The sequence below is a fragment of the Eleutherodactylus coqui genome, chromosome 5 (genome assembly GCF_035609145.1).
Source record: "Eleutherodactylus coqui strain aEleCoq1 chromosome 5, aEleCoq1.hap1, whole genome shotgun sequence".
NCBI lineage: Eukaryota > Metazoa > Chordata > Amphibia > Anura > Eleutherodactylidae > Eleutherodactylus > Eleutherodactylus coqui.
Genome location: NC_089841.1, coordinates 94299344 through 94316982, shown reverse-complemented (window position 1 = coordinate 94316982; position 17639 = coordinate 94299344). Strand labels below are relative to the sequence as shown.

The 17639-nt window shown below is 44.4% G+C and overlaps 2 protein-coding genes across 4 annotated transcripts in view; both read right to left on the bottom strand.

Annotated features, from left to right (window-relative positions):
- FAM169A (family with sequence similarity 169 member A) overlaps positions 1–17639 on the bottom strand; it is a 92978-nt gene that overhangs the window by 1873 nt on the left and 73466 nt on the right. For all 3 annotated transcript variants that reach the window (XM_066602890.1, XM_066602888.1, XM_066602889.1), the window contains exons 11-12: positions 17135–17312; positions 14925–15128 (exon numbers count right to left, since the gene is read on the bottom strand). In XM_066602890.1, coding sequence (XP_066458987.1) covers positions 14925–15128; positions 17135–17312 — 382 coding nt within the window. The remainder of the gene's footprint in view (positions 1–14924; positions 15129–17134; positions 17313–17639) is intronic.
- ROPN1L (rhophilin associated tail protein 1 like) lies at positions 5764–6617 on the bottom strand. Its single transcript, XM_066602892.1, has one exon. The coding sequence runs from the start codon at positions 6496–6498 to the stop codon at positions 5821–5823; it is 678 nt and encodes a 225-aa protein (XP_066458989.1). The 5' UTR covers positions 6499–6617; the 3' UTR covers positions 5764–5820.

Genomic DNA, 17639 nt, shown 5'->3' with positions numbered 1-17639 from the left:
TTGGGCTGGTACTGCAGCACTTCTTACATTGCATTCGATGCAATTGAAAATGGATGAAAACTACATTAGCTTCTTTCTGGCAAAATTTCAGATATGGCACACAGATGGCCTGAAAGATACACAAAATGTATTTAAGAGGCTCCTCTTAAAAAAAATTGGCACACTTCATGGCACTGCCACCTTTACTTACAGACCAGTGTCCAAAATGCCAGTCAAAGTAAATATACCTCTTTTTCTTTAAAGAGCTACTTCGGGAAAATGTTTTATCATCTCACTGGGGTGCAATTGCCATATAAGTCGTACTGTGGCAGTTAATCTACTTTATTGATGACAGATCTCTGCCAGTCCAGTAGCCCATCATCCCGTATGACCCACGCTATGCCCTATACTACAGCAGACTGCAAATCAATGTCTCTATTCATTTCTATGAGACTGTTATTGCACCTCTCATAGGAATGAATGGAGGCAGTGACTTCTGGTCCAAACAACAAACACAGATTCAGATAGCCACACCGCAGGTCATGTGGGACAATGGGGTCACTATAAATCAGATATCTTAACAATTAAGCAGATTACTTCACATGGGCAAGGGCGATTTTACCCTCGCCATCCATGTGAAAGCCCTGTGGATGCAAGGAATCTATTGGCTCAAACATGCTGTCAAAGATGCAGGCATTATTTTATAGAGCAGAAGGGGCTGCGTACATTGATATGAGCTGGCAGGTTCTCTTTAGGACGGTTTCACATGGGTGACAAGATCGTACAATTTTCTCACAATGCGACATTGCTATAAAATTGCATGTATGTGAAGCACACGCTTTCCAATGGGTTCTTTCACATGAGCGATGTAGGTTGCTACACTGCAAGAGAAAAAAAATCCCGGGTTGCTGAATATTGCTGCGATTTGCAAGGTTTTGTAGCCCATGTTTCCCTATGGACTCTTCCTTTGTGTTGCATCTCATCGCATAAAAACTATTTTTAACATATATAAAAACTTGGATCATTTCACCCACTCCCCCTTCTCTCCTCCTGTGACATATATAAAGGTTTCCATCATGTCCCCCTTCTCTCCTCCTGTAACATATATTAAGGTTTCCATCATGTCTCCCCTCTCCTCCTATAACATATATAAAGGTTTCCATCATGTCCCCCCCCCCCTCCTGTAACATATAAAGGTTTCCATCATGCCCCCCCCCTTCTCTCCTCCTGTAACATATATAAAGGTTTCCATCATGCCCCCCCCTTCTCTCCTCCTGTAACATATATAAAGGTTTCCATTATGTCCCCCTTCTCTCCTCCTGTGACATATATAAAGGTTTCCATTATGTCCCCCTTCTCTCCTCCTGTGATATATATATAAAGATTTCCATCATGTCCCCCTTCTCTCCTCCTGTGACATATATAAAGGTTTCCATCATGTCCCCCTCTCCCTTCTCTCCTCCTGTAACATATATAAAGGTTTCCATCATGTCTCCCCTCTCCCCTCCTGTGACATATATAAAGGTTTCCATCATGTCCCCCTCCTCACCTCCTGTAACATATATAAAGGTTTCCATCATGTCCCCCTCTCCCTTCTCTGCTCCTGTGACATATATAAAGGTTTCCATCATGTCCCCCTCTCCCTTCTCTCTTCCTGTAACATATATAAAGGTTTCCATCATGTCCCCCTCTCCCTTCTCTGCTCCTGTGACATATATAAAGGTTTCCATCATGTCCCCCTCTTCCTTCTCTCCTCCTGTAACATATATAAAGGTTTCCATCATGTCTCCCCTCTCCCTTCTCTCCTCCTGTGACATATATAAAGGTTTCCATCATGTCCCCCTCTCCCTTCTCTGCTCCTGTGACATATATAAAGGTTTCCATCATGTCCCCCTCTCCCTTCTCTCTTCCTGTAACATATATAAAGGTTTCCATCATGGCCCCCTCTCCCTTCTCTGCTCCTGTGACATATATAAAGGTTTCCATCATGTCCCCCTCTCCCTTCTCTCCTCCTGTAACATATATAAAGGTTTCCATCATGTCCTTCTCTCCTCCTGTAACATATATAAAGGTTTCGATCATGTCCCCCTCTCCTGCTATAACATATATAAAGGTTTCCATCATGTCCTCCCCCTTCTCTCCTCCTGTAACATGTATTAAGGTTTCCATCATGTCTCCCCTCTCCTATAACATATATAAAGGTTTCCATCATGCCCCCCCCCCTCTCTCCTCTTGTAACATATATAAAGGTTTCCATCATGTCCCCCCCCCCCCTTCTCTCCTCCTGTGACATATATAAAGGTTTCCATTATGTCCCCCTTCTCTCCTCCTGTGACATATATAAAGGTTTCCATTATGTCCCCTTCTCTCCTCCTGTGACATATATAAAGGTTTCCATCATGTCCCCCTTCTCTCCTCCTGTGACATATATAAAGGTTTCCATCATGTCCCCCTCCTCACCTCCTGTAACATATATAAAGGTTTCCATCATGTCCCCCTCTCCCTTCTCTGCTCCTGTGACATATATAAAGGTTTCCATCATGTCCCCCTCTCCCTTCTCTCCTCCTGTAACATATATAAAGGTTTCCATCATGTCCCCCTCTCCCTTCTCTCCTCCTGTAACATATATAAAGGTTTCCATCATGTCCCCCTCTCCTCCTATAACATATATAAAGGTTTCCATCATGTCCCCCCTCTCCTCCTATAACATATATAAAGGTTTCCATCATGTCCCCCTCTCCCTTCTCTCCTCCTGTAACATATATAAAGGTTTCCATCATGTCCCCCTCTCCTCCTATAACATATATAAAGGTTTCCATCATGTCCCCCCTCTCCTCCTATAACATATATAAAGGTTTCCATCATGTCCCCCTCTCCCTTCTCTCCTCCTGTAACATATATAAAGGTTTCCATCATGTCCCCCTCTCCTCCTATAACATATATAAAGGTTTCCATCATATCCCCCCTCTCCTCCTATAACATATATAAAGGTTTCCATCATGTCCTCCTCTCCCTTCTCTCCTCCTGTAACATATATAAAGGTTTCCATCATGTCCCCCCTCTCCCTTCTCTCCTCATGTAACATGTATATAGGTTTCCATCATGTCTCCCCTCTACCTTCTTTCCTCCTGTAACATATATATAAAAGTTTCCATCCTGTCCTACCTCTCCCTTCTCTACTCCTGCAACATACATAAAAGTTTCCATCATGTCCCCCTCTCCCTTCTCCCCTCCTGTGACATATATAAAGGTTTCCATCATGTCCCCCTCTCCCTTCTCCCCTCCTGTAACATATATAAAGGTTTCCATCATGTCCCCCTCTCCCTTCTCTCCTCCTGTAACATATATAAAAGGTTTCCATCATGTCCTCCTCTCCCTTCTCTCCTCCTGTAACATATATAAAGGTTTCCATCATGTCCTCCTTTCCCTTCTCTCCTCCTGTAACATATATAAAGGTTTCCATCATGTCCCTCCTCTCCCTTCTCTCCTCCTGTAACATATATAAAGGTTTCCATCATGTCCCCCTCTCCCTTCTCTCCTCCTATAACATATATAAAGGTTTTCATCATGTCTCCCTCTCCCTTCTGTAACATGTATAAAGGTTTCCATCATATCTCCCCTCTCCCTTCTTTCCTCCTGTAACAAAAATTAAGGGTTTCCATTATGTCTCCCCTCTCCCTTCTCTCCTCCTGTAACATATATAAAGGTTTCCATCATGTCTCCCCTCTCCCTTCTCTCCTCCTGTAACATATATAAAGGTTTCCATCATGTCACCCTCTCCATTCCCTCCTCCTATAACATATATAAAGGTTTCCATCATGCCCCCCTCCCTTCTCTCCTCGTGTAACATATATAAAGGTTTCCATCATGTCCCCCTCTCCCTTCTCTCCTCCTGTAAGATATATAAAGGTTTCCATCATGTCCCCTCTCTCTTCTTTCCTCCTGTAACATACTGTGTTTCCCCGAAAATAAGGCACCCCCTGAAAATAAGACACCCACTGAAATTTGCAGAAGTCCCAAATATAAGGCACCCCCGATAGTAAGGCATAGTGAAGTGTGCAGGCAAGTCAAGAGGCCTGTCCCCTGCTGCCATCCCCGTTGTCTCCTACCTCCAGATGTATAGGTAGATCTGCAGACAGTCTGCTGTTATCCTGTCCCTGCTGTGCTGTAAGAGTGTACTGTTGTGAGCTGTTTGGCCACAGCGATAAACAGCGAGATTTCCGCTGGGAAAGCGCTGCTTCAAAACCCATGGCACTCAGCCGTTTGTTTTAAAGCGATCTGGCTGCACGCTTTTCCGTTTCTGTGGCCGGTGAATCCGCAGCACAACACCGGCTTCTCCCAGCTTTGCCATGACAGATTTGCTGTCCCATGTGGACAAGATTTCTGAGAAATTTCGTCCACAAAGCTGGCCAATTGAGGGATTAGCGGCCACAGATGGATTTGCCACTGCGAAATAAGACCCCCCCTGAAAATAAGACGTAGCGCATATTTGGGAGCAAAAATTAATATAAGACGCATCTTCTTTTCGGGGAAACAGGGTATATAAAGGTTTCCATCATGTCCCCCTCTCTGTTCGCTCCTCCTGTAACATATATAAAGGTTTCCATCATGTCTCCCCTCTTTCTTCTCGCCTCCTGTAACATATATAAAGGTTTCCATCATGTCCCCCTCTTTCTTCTCGCCTCCTGTAACATATATAAAGGTTTCCATCATGTCTCCCCTCTTTCTTCTCGCCTCCTGTAACATATATAAAGGTTTCCATCATGTCCCCCTCTCCCTTCTCTCCTCCTGTAACATATATAAAGGTTTCCATCATGTCTCCCCTCTCCCTTTTCTCCTCCTGTAACATATATAAAGGTTTCCATCATGTCCCCCTCTCCCTTCTCTCCTCCTGTAACATATATAAAGGTTTCCATCATGTCCCCCTCTCCCTTCTCTCCTCCTGTAACATATATAAGGGTTTCCATCATGTCTCCCCTCTTTCTTCTCGCCTCCTGTAACATATATAAAGGTTTCCATCATGTCTCCCCTCTTTCTTCTCGCCTCCTGTAACATATATAAAGGTTTCCATCATGTCTCACCTCTTTCTTCTCTCCTCCTGTAACATATATAAAGGTTTCCATCCATCCCACCCTAAAATAAAAAAAAGAGGGCATACTCACTTGTCCTGGAGCTTCAGGACACAGCTGAGAGCTGCTGCCAGTATAGGTGGCGACTTCTGGGTAGACAGCCTCGTGGAAGTATGGTGTCCGCTGTGGCCAATCAGAAGCTGGAGCGTCACCATACATACTTACCAGGAGTATGTATGGTGACGTATATACGGTGTTTCTGCTGCCTGTGATTGGCCACAGCACCCACCTGACTTCCACCAGAGACCTTGCACCATTTTTGTACCTGCCTTTGAACTGGTTCTATATTATCAATGTACTTCTGTATGTAAGGTCTCCAGAACTGAGCATAGTATTCCATATGTGGTCTCACCAGAGCTCTAGACAGCGGGATCACAATCTCCCTCTTTCTACTAGTTACACCTCTACAGCTGAACATGCTACTTGCTCTCCCTGCTGCCTGACCGCACTACCCCCCTAGGTACAACCCCTTTAATGATAATTCGTCCCATACTATTATTATGCTGCTGATCAACATGCTACAGTGCAATCAGTGCTTGCTAATGCGCTTGTATAAGACCCCTGAGCCGGTGACATACATAGTGTCCTATATGTATAACATGTAGTATCATTTTTGTATCAGTTCGCACTCCACACATGAATACAGCGCAGGAAATACTGTGAAGCACTCTTGATTTTATTAGTAAATAAGCGGGTACAATATTGCACGTCACTATGAGACCAACAGGTGCCCTCTTCTAGGACAGAGGTGGGCACTGAGGAAGTTTCTGGGCTGGATCATGCCCCCTTGTTTGCCCGCCTCCTCCTGAAGGGCACCAATCACCTCTTCTATGGTTCTGTCTGAGATGTCCCCATCAATCTGGGCCAGGTACTTGTAGAGGAAGATAAATGTCTGTAGTGGGATGCGAGCAGCGCCCCCCTCAGGGTCCTCCGTCAGGATCTCACAGGCATACTTGAGAGCTGTAGTGATGCTGCCCCCCAGAGCACTGCAGGCCAGAGCCAGGAACTGCATCCAGTCCACTTCTCCTCCATGGTGGTCCAGCTGCAGGATGCTGTCCAGCTGCTGCTGTGGTAGGCACAGATCCTTCCACTTCTGCTCCACCTCCTGCACAGGGACGGTCACCCTGGATGCCAGCTGTCTGTGCAGCGCCCTCAGCAGGCCGGGGGTCAGTCCAGTGTCTGTCTTCTGGGTCGCCACTGGCATCTCCACCCGCTCGGTCACTGGCAGGGGCTCCCCTCGGGATAGACTGCTGAAGTACGCGGCTGACCACTGCAGCACGTCGGGGGGCTGCGTGCGGATCGCTGCCTTGGTGAACTGCTTCAGCAGGTCGGGGAGCTCCGGCGGGATGGTAATCTGCTGAGAGCAGAACATGGGCTCCGGGAGCGGCATGTGTGCAACGGCGGCGGCGAGCTACTCACGGCCTGTACACCGGAAGACGGGAACACCGGAGAGCAGCAGGGTCAGTACACGGCGTCCCCCGTTACCAGGCAACCGCTGCCGAGGCAACGCGTTCACGTTACCTACGTCAGGTCACGTACACGTCCGATGAGACAAGTAGTTTCTTAAGCGCCACCACGTGGCTCATAGTGGTAGTACACCTTATACATTTACTTTTACATCCATCCATCTATCTATCCAATCTATCTATCTAATCTAATCTAATCTAATCTAATCTATCTATCTATCTTAAAGGGGTATTCCCACCCCAAGAAAACCTGGTAGCTCAGTTCTGAGCACCTGTCACAGTGGTGCATTGCTGTTTCTGTAGCAGTCATAGAAGCAAATCACTTCAATGAGAGCTACAGAAATAGTACTGCGCTACACGCTTGGCTCCATCCGTAAGCTCCGTCCGGGTGGCCCGTAGTCATGGCAGTGGTTTCCCATCTCAGCTATGAAACGCCAATATGGTATCACTTTTCCCTCTTTCCTAATAGCGGACAATAGTACATTGAATGGCCTGAAAAATCAAAAGTTACGCCAAAGTGTAACCTAAAATATTCAGGAGTCATGTCTGACAGATGTGTCAAGAATACGTTCACAAGCATGTTTTCCAACATGAAAAATCCACAGTGTATTACTGAGGAAGCCAAGTGGATGAGATCGATTTACATTTCATCCACACATTGCCAAAAACATCCGCAGATTAAACTGACCTGCAGTGTGGACTTTTAAAGGGGTATTGCAGAGACTTTTGTTTTCATTCATCCACTTGGTAGGAGATAATTGATAGAGTGATGGGGGTCCGACTGTTGGGGGACTTCCACTGATCCTGAGAATAGGGGACCCGTGTCCCTCCTGCTTCTCACTGCAGGGTTGCTTCTCCCAATCTCTGTAATGCCGCCCTGAATGGAACACTGGCCATACATGTGAGTCTATCACTCCATTCATTTCAATGGGGCTGCTGTTTTATACTTACCCAGCCCCCCTTTCCCTTGCTGTTAACCCAAGAAGTTGTTGCTTGGTGCACGGAGCAGACTCATCTCTGCACACCCATAAAGGACAATGTATATGTGCGCACTCTGAAAAGCAGTAAAGAGTCCACTCAATGCACTGAGTAGCAACTTTCTGGGCTGACAACAATGGAACGGGGAGATGGATAAGTATAAAAAGCACACCTTCACACTCTGCGGTCCCTGTCCTATGAGCTAATAAACTTACTTGATGGTGCTCATTGAACATGAAAAACCTTGTCACAGTCTCTAATTTATTTTTGCCTACATGCCATTGGTGTCACCAACTCCAAGCTGGACAGAAGTTCCCATAAAGGGCCATAGAACATGTTAAGAAAGAACCTAGGCTCTGTGTGCACAATGTTTTTGGTTTACATTAGTGTTTTATGGTAGCCCCCTCCTTGCCTCAGTACTCACTCATTCCCCAGTAGTCATAATAGTCCCTATTCACCCAGTAGTTAAAGCACTGCCCCTTTCACAATAGCTATTTCTCACTGTACTCACCTAGCTCCAGACCTTACCCTTCCAGCATCACCGCAGTGGGGACATTCCATAGACGCACATGACTGCTGCAGCCAATCAGAGGCCTCTGCAGTGTATTCTGATTGGTTGTAGCCATCACATGTGTATAGGGAACGACACATCTGGGTCCTGTAAACAGAGATATGCGGGAAAAAATGTACTGATAGTTCTGAAGCTATTTCCTTCAGCCTCCATTGACTATGGTGGTGACTGTAGTGCATTAAGATTTGTACCTATTGAAGTACATAGATCTGCTTTATCGTAATGGGGGTGAGTCCATTTTACATAAGGAGGCTTAGCGGATTCACCGACTGAAGATGGTTAACCCTTTAGACCTCAATGAAGCTCTCGTCTGCATGTTTTTTTGTAGTATCTATATCTAGAGACACTTAAGTGAAATACCTTTCTTTAATTTGGCAGTATAGCCTGATCATTTATTATCCTGTTCCTGGGATTATCAATTTTTTAGGATGGTCAAGGTAAAATGACCCGACTACAATAGAGTTGACACCATTTTTATATGCATTGGGTACTCCTTGTAAGGGAATTATAGTTTGACTCTATTGGTAACTATAATATCTATCCTGGTATATATCAGGGCTGTCTGGCATTAAAGTCCTAAAATGCCTATTGACACTGATGGCATATATAATTGTAGAGAGAGTTTAAAGCCATCAAGCATCTCGTACAATATTTGATGGATTGTAAATGTGTCGATGCAAATATAATTTGACACATCGCAATGACAGAGTAAATTTGCCGAAGTGCTTGCGATCGCATTAGTGCGAATGTAATGTCACACTTCATGATACTAGTGGGAAATTGCTGCAGTATATGCAATCACATATTGAATGATCTAACGATGAGCTTGGGTGATATGTAGTTTGCTGTCGTGATCGCAGTCTCATATATCTTGAGACTTTGGCAGTCCTCATTACCCATGTGAACGTATGGGTGATCGCAGTTGCACATTTGATATCACTTGACGTGTTCGCAGATCGAGCGATTTGATGACATAGTGGCATCATTTATAGGAGTGTCCGATTGTTGTGGACATGTTCCTTGGGTTTAAATAGCCTTCCTTGGCTGGATAGAGCCACGTCTGCCATCATGGTGTCACACACCGCTTGGGTTATGATGCACAAGAGTACGCTGCTGTCTGGATATTTACTGTCAATTTTCATCCCCTGATGAACCCTATGGACTATAGCAGAGGGGCAAATGTGTTGGGACCACCTGGGACTTACTTTCATGGGAAACTTGTCCTGTACTATTGGCTTTCCATAGTGGACAGCCATGGTACAGTAGGGACACTCTTTTCAGGCAATGTCTCAACTAGGTAGATAGAGAGATATTGGAGCCAGTAGAGGGAGATTTACTACCAGCATGGTGTCCAATGTGAATCTTTGGAAGTGCCTATTCTTTCAGCACCGAGTGGCCCTCAATAGGAAATATGGGATAACAGATTTGAAATACGCTTTCAACAAACTCTAAATATAGCCCATTAGAGCTCTACTGCTATATTACAGTAGTTGCATATCATTATGCTACCTATTGAGTGCAGCTTATCTTGGTTCCCTGCTTGTTTATTTATACTGTGGTGCTGTCCTCTTAAGGCCCGTTTACCCATTTATCGCTCTAAATTCATTCAAAAGCCAAAAGATGAGCGATAATCGTTACATGTAAACGCGGGCATCGTGCACCTTTCGACTGAAAGATAAGGTGAACTTTAAATCCATTGTTTAGCCACGGAGAGGTAAAGCAAACACATTTATCAATGGATTGTATCAATGCAATGTATCAGCAGCTGTTTACACAGCTGGCCGTGTGTTTAAACAGCTGCTGATACAAACAGCTCCCGGGGGGCCCTTTTACTTGAAAATGAAGATGATTAAGTGTAGCGTCATCAGGTTCCTGATGACGCTACTTTAACTGTAGCAGAAACGCGTCGAACCGCGTAACTTTTTTAAAAGCGACGTCTTAAAACTATTCCATATAATTGACGGATTACCTATTCCCTCCCCGTTTGGAGTGGAATTAATCAATTTTGGAATACGTTCTTGGTCATCGATGGTTCATTCTTTATCAGATATAGCCACATAGGGATTCATCTATATCCAGTGGACTAAATCTGAGAGGACTGGATCTTCTTTTTTCTGCTGAGAGTACCCTTCAGTCTTTATTAGAGTGCAACCTATAGGGATTTATTTATACCCCTGTGCACTAAACCAGGCTGGGGTAATGTGTGAAGTTCCTTAATCTCTGAACACAAGCACCGAGTTAACCCCTTATTTAGAGGGTTACGGGGACTTTTCTAGGTGGTCGGTGTTCTGAAAACATCTGAACGCAATAGCTAGGTTGACCCTTTAAGTAACCGGCTACAGCTATACTACGTAATTCTGTAGCAAATCGTTGATTGTTTGAACCATTTATGGTCCACTCCTTTTAAAGCTCTGGACAAGAATCTATAGCTTTAAACTTTCTCTCCCGGAATACGGGTATTCCGTTCTATACAGTAATTCTGGGAACCCTGTCAAAGGAGTACTTTCTTTTAGTTCTGTGTGTGTCTTTTTCGAGACTTGTTTATCAAGTTCTGTTTTATAAAGATTTAATAAAAGTTATGTTTTAGTTCCGAACCCTACAGTGACAAATTCAATTGACCATCTGGCGTTCGTCCTGCTTCAGTGATTTTTGCTCTAAATACCAATCATTCAGTCGTTCTCATTCTCTTATACAGTGAATGTAAAAGACTGAATGATTTCTCGTGTGAATGACCCAACGATGTATCCGTCTGTATAAACAGGCTGCTTGAGCGAACTTTGACATCGATCGCTTGTCAAACAGGAAATCGGCAGGTCTAAACGGCCCCTAAGCCTACTGAGGTTATGGTCATCAAAAAGTATTTGCTATCATTGCATTATTTGTGATAAGTTGGGTTTAAATGTAATGAATAAATTCTGTTTTTATGGGGGTGTATATTTGATGCAGTGATTTCCTCTTTGTGATACCTCTGAGCAATATCTAGTACTGGCAGTAATTTTCTGGTAAATAGAGACTAGCAGAATATGTCACCACTGTCTGACCAGCTAGGGTCTGATTAATATGGCCCCCGTCGACTGCTAAAACTATGTGCAGGAGAGGTATGAAAGTACTACTCCCACTGACCTCTTGATAGTTTCACTGTCAATCACTGGCTCTGAATGGAGCCAAAGGGGCACAATGTTTTCCTAGCCCGACTACTTCATTCTAGTGATCAATGCGGGTCACTGCCACAACACAATCACCAATTTGACATTAGGCCCAATGTCCACGGGTGAATTTTAATCATAAAATCCGTGTGTGTCTCCTGCACAGGAGATCCGCAGATCTAGAAGCCCATAGGGATGCATTAGTATCCCCAGGGCAATTTAATGCATGCGGATGTGATTTTTTTCCCCGGCGTGCGGATCGCATGCGCGGGAAGAAATCGCTGCATGCTCCATTTTATTTATGGATCCCGCAGGGACGGTTTCCATTGAAGTCAATGGAAACCGTTATATCCGCGGCACAGCCACAGCTGTCATTATGGCTGTGCCGCAGATCCGCAGGAGAGAAGGAGATTCAAAAAGAAAAAGAAAGCATGGCGCATGCGCACAGCATGCTGCCAGCGTGCCGAGTGCATCCGCCTGGCAGAAGAAAGAAGATCCGTCCGCGACGGAGGAGAGCCCGGCAGCGCCCGGACAGGTGAGTAAAGTGTCATTTTTGGCCTGATGGCTGGGAGCACGGTTGCAAACCATGGACATGAAGTCTAATGACATCTAGTAGGGATATGCCATCAACGTCTTCCATGCAATTATCTCTTCAGGGCATGACAGGAGTAAACATCATGTAACTCAAAATGACTGCAAAGTAACGTTTTTATCAAGTGAGGGAACATTTTATACAGATTTTATCTGCAAAAAAATATTTAAAAATGGAGTTGTTTAATTTTAGCTATATAGGCTACTCATGTGAAACATGTTTGTTGCCTTCTGTCTATTTCTGCTTTGCTACACAAGTGTTTAATGTTTTCTATATTTGTGACTTCTGTGAAAGTAATAAAAATACAATAACGTTTGAAAAAACAACCAAGCACCACACATAGCAGATGTATCCATATTATAATTGCTGTAGTGTGAACCAAGGATTTGAAACCTAGTACCCACATGTTAGACAGATTTTCCACACTATTCTCCATCACAACTGCACCTTGGATAACACATGAACCGACGTGCAACAGTTCAAATACATTGCTGGAAAATAAAAGTGTTGCACTCAGAGTTGCAGAAAACTTACAAAACTTGGTTCAAAGTCTCTCCATATGAAATAAAATTGTATAAAATAATTAAAAATAGGATGAAGTACGTTTATTAGTTTAGAAATCAGGAGGCCTTTGTTATGCCAAATGCTGCAATAGTTTTAGTTTATAAGTGGTAAAGTGTGTAATGTAAGAAGGTCCTTTTTTGCATAATTAGCATGTTCGAAATGGGGGCATCATATCGTAAAATCTCCTGAAGGGCTACTGACCGTAATGCTATGTCAGTACAGAGAGTGGTTACTCAGTGGGCACAGAAAAATGCTATAATAGCCCATGCTTCCTTTGAAAAAGCCACAGAGGTGGTGAAACATCAGGAAGGGTATCCTGCTTGTAGCTCAGATAGGTAGATAGTCAGTGAAATTAGATATGTTAGAAATTTGTCAGTGCTAGTCAGCAAGCCTCAATGGTATTCAGAAAGCTGGCTAGCTTTTCACTGGCAGCAATTAGCTTCCCTTTAGATGGTCAGTCCATATGCTACTCATGCTAACCTATAGCTGATAGTTAGATTAGACATGGCAGTGATTTAGGGTGGCTTCACATGAGCATGTGCATGCGCAGAAAAACACACGTCTATTATAACTAATGCATTCCCTATGGTGTGTTCACATGTCCGTGTTTTATAGGTCATTCATTCAGCGAGAGCTGCCTGTGATTGGCTGAGTGCCTCAGCCAATCAGAAGCAGCTTTTTCAGCAGGCGGGGATTTTAATTACCCAGCTACTCGAAGAACTGCATTGCAGAGTCGGGGACAGCTCAGAGAGGCCGTGGCTGAGCCCCAGCAGCTGAAGGGAGGTGAGTATGTGGGGTTTTTTAACACTAGTTTGCCTTGTTTTTCAGGGAAGGGCTTATATTGAAAAACAATTACGGGGTGCCGGCAGACCATTGCCTTCAATGGAGCCGCCAGCAGCAGCCGCGGCTCCATTGAAGGCAATGCGCACCTGCATACACGCGTGTTTTGCGCGTACAGAGGTGTGCACATATGTATGCACCTTTGTACGCACAAACACACGCTCGTGTGAAGTCACCGTTAGTCAGCGCTGGTTAGTAACTATAACAGCATTAAGACAGCTAGCTAGCATTATACTTGCAATACTCAGCCCCAGATGGCTGGTCAGTCTATATGCTATTCAGATAGTCAAGGTATAACAACAACTAGCTATCGCACTGGCTTCTATCAACCTGAATATATCAAGGCAAAAAATATATAGCATCCTTGCATTGAGATTTTACTAGACCTTCTTGGTTCCTATTACTCTATAGCATACAAGGCTGCTATTTGTCCACCCCTAATACAGCTATATTAACCCTTTAGGTGTTCTTACCATCAAGGATCTATTTATATTTCAGTGATTCAATTGCTCACATCTGAATGATCCTATTCTAATCAGTGCATACATGCTATTGTGGTAATTACATAGGGAGAAGAAATATATTCTAGTACTAGACCATAAACTATACTATCAGTATATCCACTAACTGACTGAGACCAATATGATAAACCTTCTGTTCTGACATCAGCTGTTACTAACACAATACTGACAGCTGTCGTACAAAAATATTTACTACTGTCTACTGCCTACTGTCTTGAAGATTTTAACTTCACAATGATGTATGATTGTCCACCAATGAATAGAGATTGGACATTCTAGTAATCACGTTTATGGTGTAACCTATAGTTAATTTATGCCTAGGCATTAATGACGAGCGAGCACACTCGCTAAGGGCAATTGCTCGAGCGAGCATTGCCCTTAGCGAGTACCTGCCCGCTCGAGAGAAAAGGTTCGGGTGCCGACGGCGGGCAGGGAGCTGCCCCCTTCTGACTGCCGCAACTCACCGCTCCCCCGCGCCGGCACCCGAACCTTTTCTCTTGAACGGGCAGGTACTCGCTAAGGGCAATGCTCACTCGAGCAATTGCCCTTAGCGAGTATGCTCGCTCATCTCTACTAGGCATTAATAATCTCTCTATGTCTTACTAGGTCTCACGACCATGGATTGGCCAACGTGGTCCCCAGATTAATCCCCAATAGAGCATGTCTGGGATACCATAGGTAGAAGCATTATGTCACATGGCCACCCACCACAAACTGTACAACAACTGGCCATACAAGTCATGCATGCACGAAGAGACATAGGGTGGTTTCACATTAGTGCTCAAGGGTTCCCCTTTCCTGCTCCATCCCGGGAGCAGGAAAGGGGAATCCCTGCGGATGAACGGCTCCGGGCGGAGATGCAGATGTGAAATCGGCCATATACACAACAAGATATCCAACACACATATTGTTTAAATGCCTGTAAGGACCAAGAGTATATAGATGCTCATGGTGGGCACACTTCTTACTGAAACCTATACTGAACAGTAATAAATTCTGTCTGATTCATTCCAATTTGCTGTAATTTATTCTGGGCATGACTCTGTACATATCTACCACGTGTCATAAAATTCCATCAATTCCTTCTGAGTGTAACACTTTCAATTTCCACCAGTCAAGCACAAGAATGCTTTTGTACCTGTTCTGGAAATGAGTCTTCAAAGGATTTCTCCAGGTCCATGCTAACGGAAACCAAAGTCGTGAGAGATTTTCCAGCACTGTCCCCTGGTTCCAAATTAGATTCTGTATCTAAAGCTTCTCTTGCAACATCATGCGCATCTACCAACTGAGGCTCAAAGACATCCTTCGTGATATCACCATTCACTGGCTCTAATTCAGCATCCTACAATGGAAATATAAGGGATTATCATCACTATTCTTACCTTACTATCAAACCCCTATCATAAAAAATACATGACAGTGTCTATGTAACAAAGCCAGGAGAGCAGTTGACAACAGAGCCCACAAAACTATCATCATTACAGAATGAACATAACAGTAAACTTACCTCTATTAACCCCTTCCCAACATGCCCCATACACTGTCTGTGTTAAGCAAGCTCGGCTACATCTTTGATGTTCACGCTGATCACAGCTCTCAACCCTGTAAATGCCACTGCCCGGTGTCCTCCCTTGACTTCTCTTTTAACGCGACATATCCCAAGATGTGATGTACAAGGTGTATGTTCGATGCATGTACAGCATGCCTCTGATGGATGCCATCTCTCAACATAGGTTTACATATTAAAACTGTATCCCTTTAACCCCTTTCTGTTGCAGCCCTTATTTTTGTCATCGTCATTTGTACCTCCCCCGAAATCTTAACTTTTTTTACTTTGTGTGTTGAATTCTGCAGAGACAAGAGATGTGACCGTGTCGGTCTGGACTCAGATAGAGAAGAAAAGGGAGGGAGCATTGCCACCTGTGATCACTGCAGCTAACTACACTATGTGCAGCAGGGGTCAGAAACGCTCTCTTTTCTCCTTAGGGAGAGAACCTAGATGGTAAGTGAGGAGACTCAAATGGCCATGCACACTCTTCTGGGTAATATGCAAATAAGGGAGATGGAATAATACCTCCACAGTGCACCTATTGGAAGGCAGCATTCCTTCAAGCCAAAGTTAGACCCTTTATACAAGCCTTGTAACAATGACTGGGAATTAAAAGCAAAGCCAGACTCCATGTACAGACAGCTGTTTCAGGGTATTTGCGCTTCATCAGTGTACAGTAGGAGTCTGGCTTCGCAAAGGGTGGGCAGTGCAGTGGGGGAGGAGGGCCATCTTAATCAACTGCTCTGTACTGTGAGCAGTGTTCATCTGACCCTGCGTACAACCACACAAGGGAAGTCCGCTGCAGTAGCAGTAAGGTGGATGAGATATAAACAAATCTCATCCACACACTGCGAGGACAAAATGCACAGTGTGGATTTGAAATCTGCAGAATGTCCTCTTATGCTGCAAAGCAAAGGGTGAAATCTGTGAAAATCCACAGCATTTGCACAATAAAATCCACAACAAAAAGTGTACCAATTAGTGTTTTTTTGCAATTGTGGATTTTTCAATTCATCTGCCTCATGAAGCTTTACCCTCAGGCCTTGGTCACACGAGTGTGGTTTTAGCACAGTATAAGTGCGCAAAAAAATCACACCTATACTGCGCTTAAAATCGCCTAAACAGGCAGCTGCTCAAGGAGTAGAGCGAGCCCTAAAAATGTCAGTGTGAATGACTGCAATGCCTCCTTCCTTTGTCAGCACCGTCATCAATAGCAAAGCAACAAGTCTTCACAAGAGCATACAATATATAAAGGAGAACTTGTATTAACTAAAGTTACTATTAAAGTACTGATACTCTGATAAAGTACTTGTAAGGCCTCCTGCACACGGGCGTATTTGCATTGCGGAGTCCACGGTAAGTATCCGCCTCTGGACTCCGCCGCAAATACAGCCCATAGTATTCAATGGCAAAATGCCATTTCATCCCCACGAGCAGAAATTGATTGCAATTTTACGCTCACGAAGAATAAATTGCAGCATGATGTGATTTTGTGCAGCTTACACATGGCCGGCTTCCATTGAAGTCAATGGAAGATGTCCGTCGCGCGGCACTTCCACATTGAGCACTGCGGAAGTATCGCGGGATACGCATCACCCTCCAGTGTCGGCGGCTACTGCACATGTACAACGGAGTGCAGGCCGGCACATCCACAGCATGTGTAGAAGCCACCGGACAGGTAAGCTGGGGTCACCGGCTGGACACCAGGCTGAACTCCACTGCAGGAATCCCGTATGTGGGGTCCGACCCGCCCGTGTGCAGGAGGCCTACAGAACGTATTCCACAAATGGTTTCTGTACCTGTTTGTTCTCACTACTTTCCTCTTTCTGAGCATCCAGGCTCTCACATAACATGTGTTCCACCGGTGTGGCTGAGATCTCCATCTGTAGCTTGCTCATGTCAGACTCATCCTTTTCTTCTGCAAGCTGCTGAATGAGCTCTTTGAAGTTCTCCACTATCTGTTCTTTAGAATCCAGTCTGCAACCAAACAGCACAATGAACAAGCCACCGAAAAAGCTACAGGGTCATACCAGAATGCACAATGACCATAGCATTTCACTGACTCAGTTCTACTACAAAAGGACGCAAACAAATTTGAAGAAGCATAGGTAATCTCTGAAGGAGCATTTACACACAGTGATCAGTGTTCTAGCTTCCTCACAGGAGAGATGAAACATCGCAGTTGTATTGACTTCAACTGACTATCCTACCAAAAGTGATTGGACACCTAGGCAAGTAAGAAGATGACCGCTGTTCATATTTCCTGACCCAAAGTTCGAGTTTGTCTAAAAGTTGTTCAGTGGG

Excerpts from the sequence above, each read along its gene's own strand:
- ROPN1L (XM_066602892.1), bottom strand. The coding sequence starts at position 6,498 with ATGCCGCTCCCGGAGCCCATGTTCTGCTCTCAGCAGATTACCATCCCG.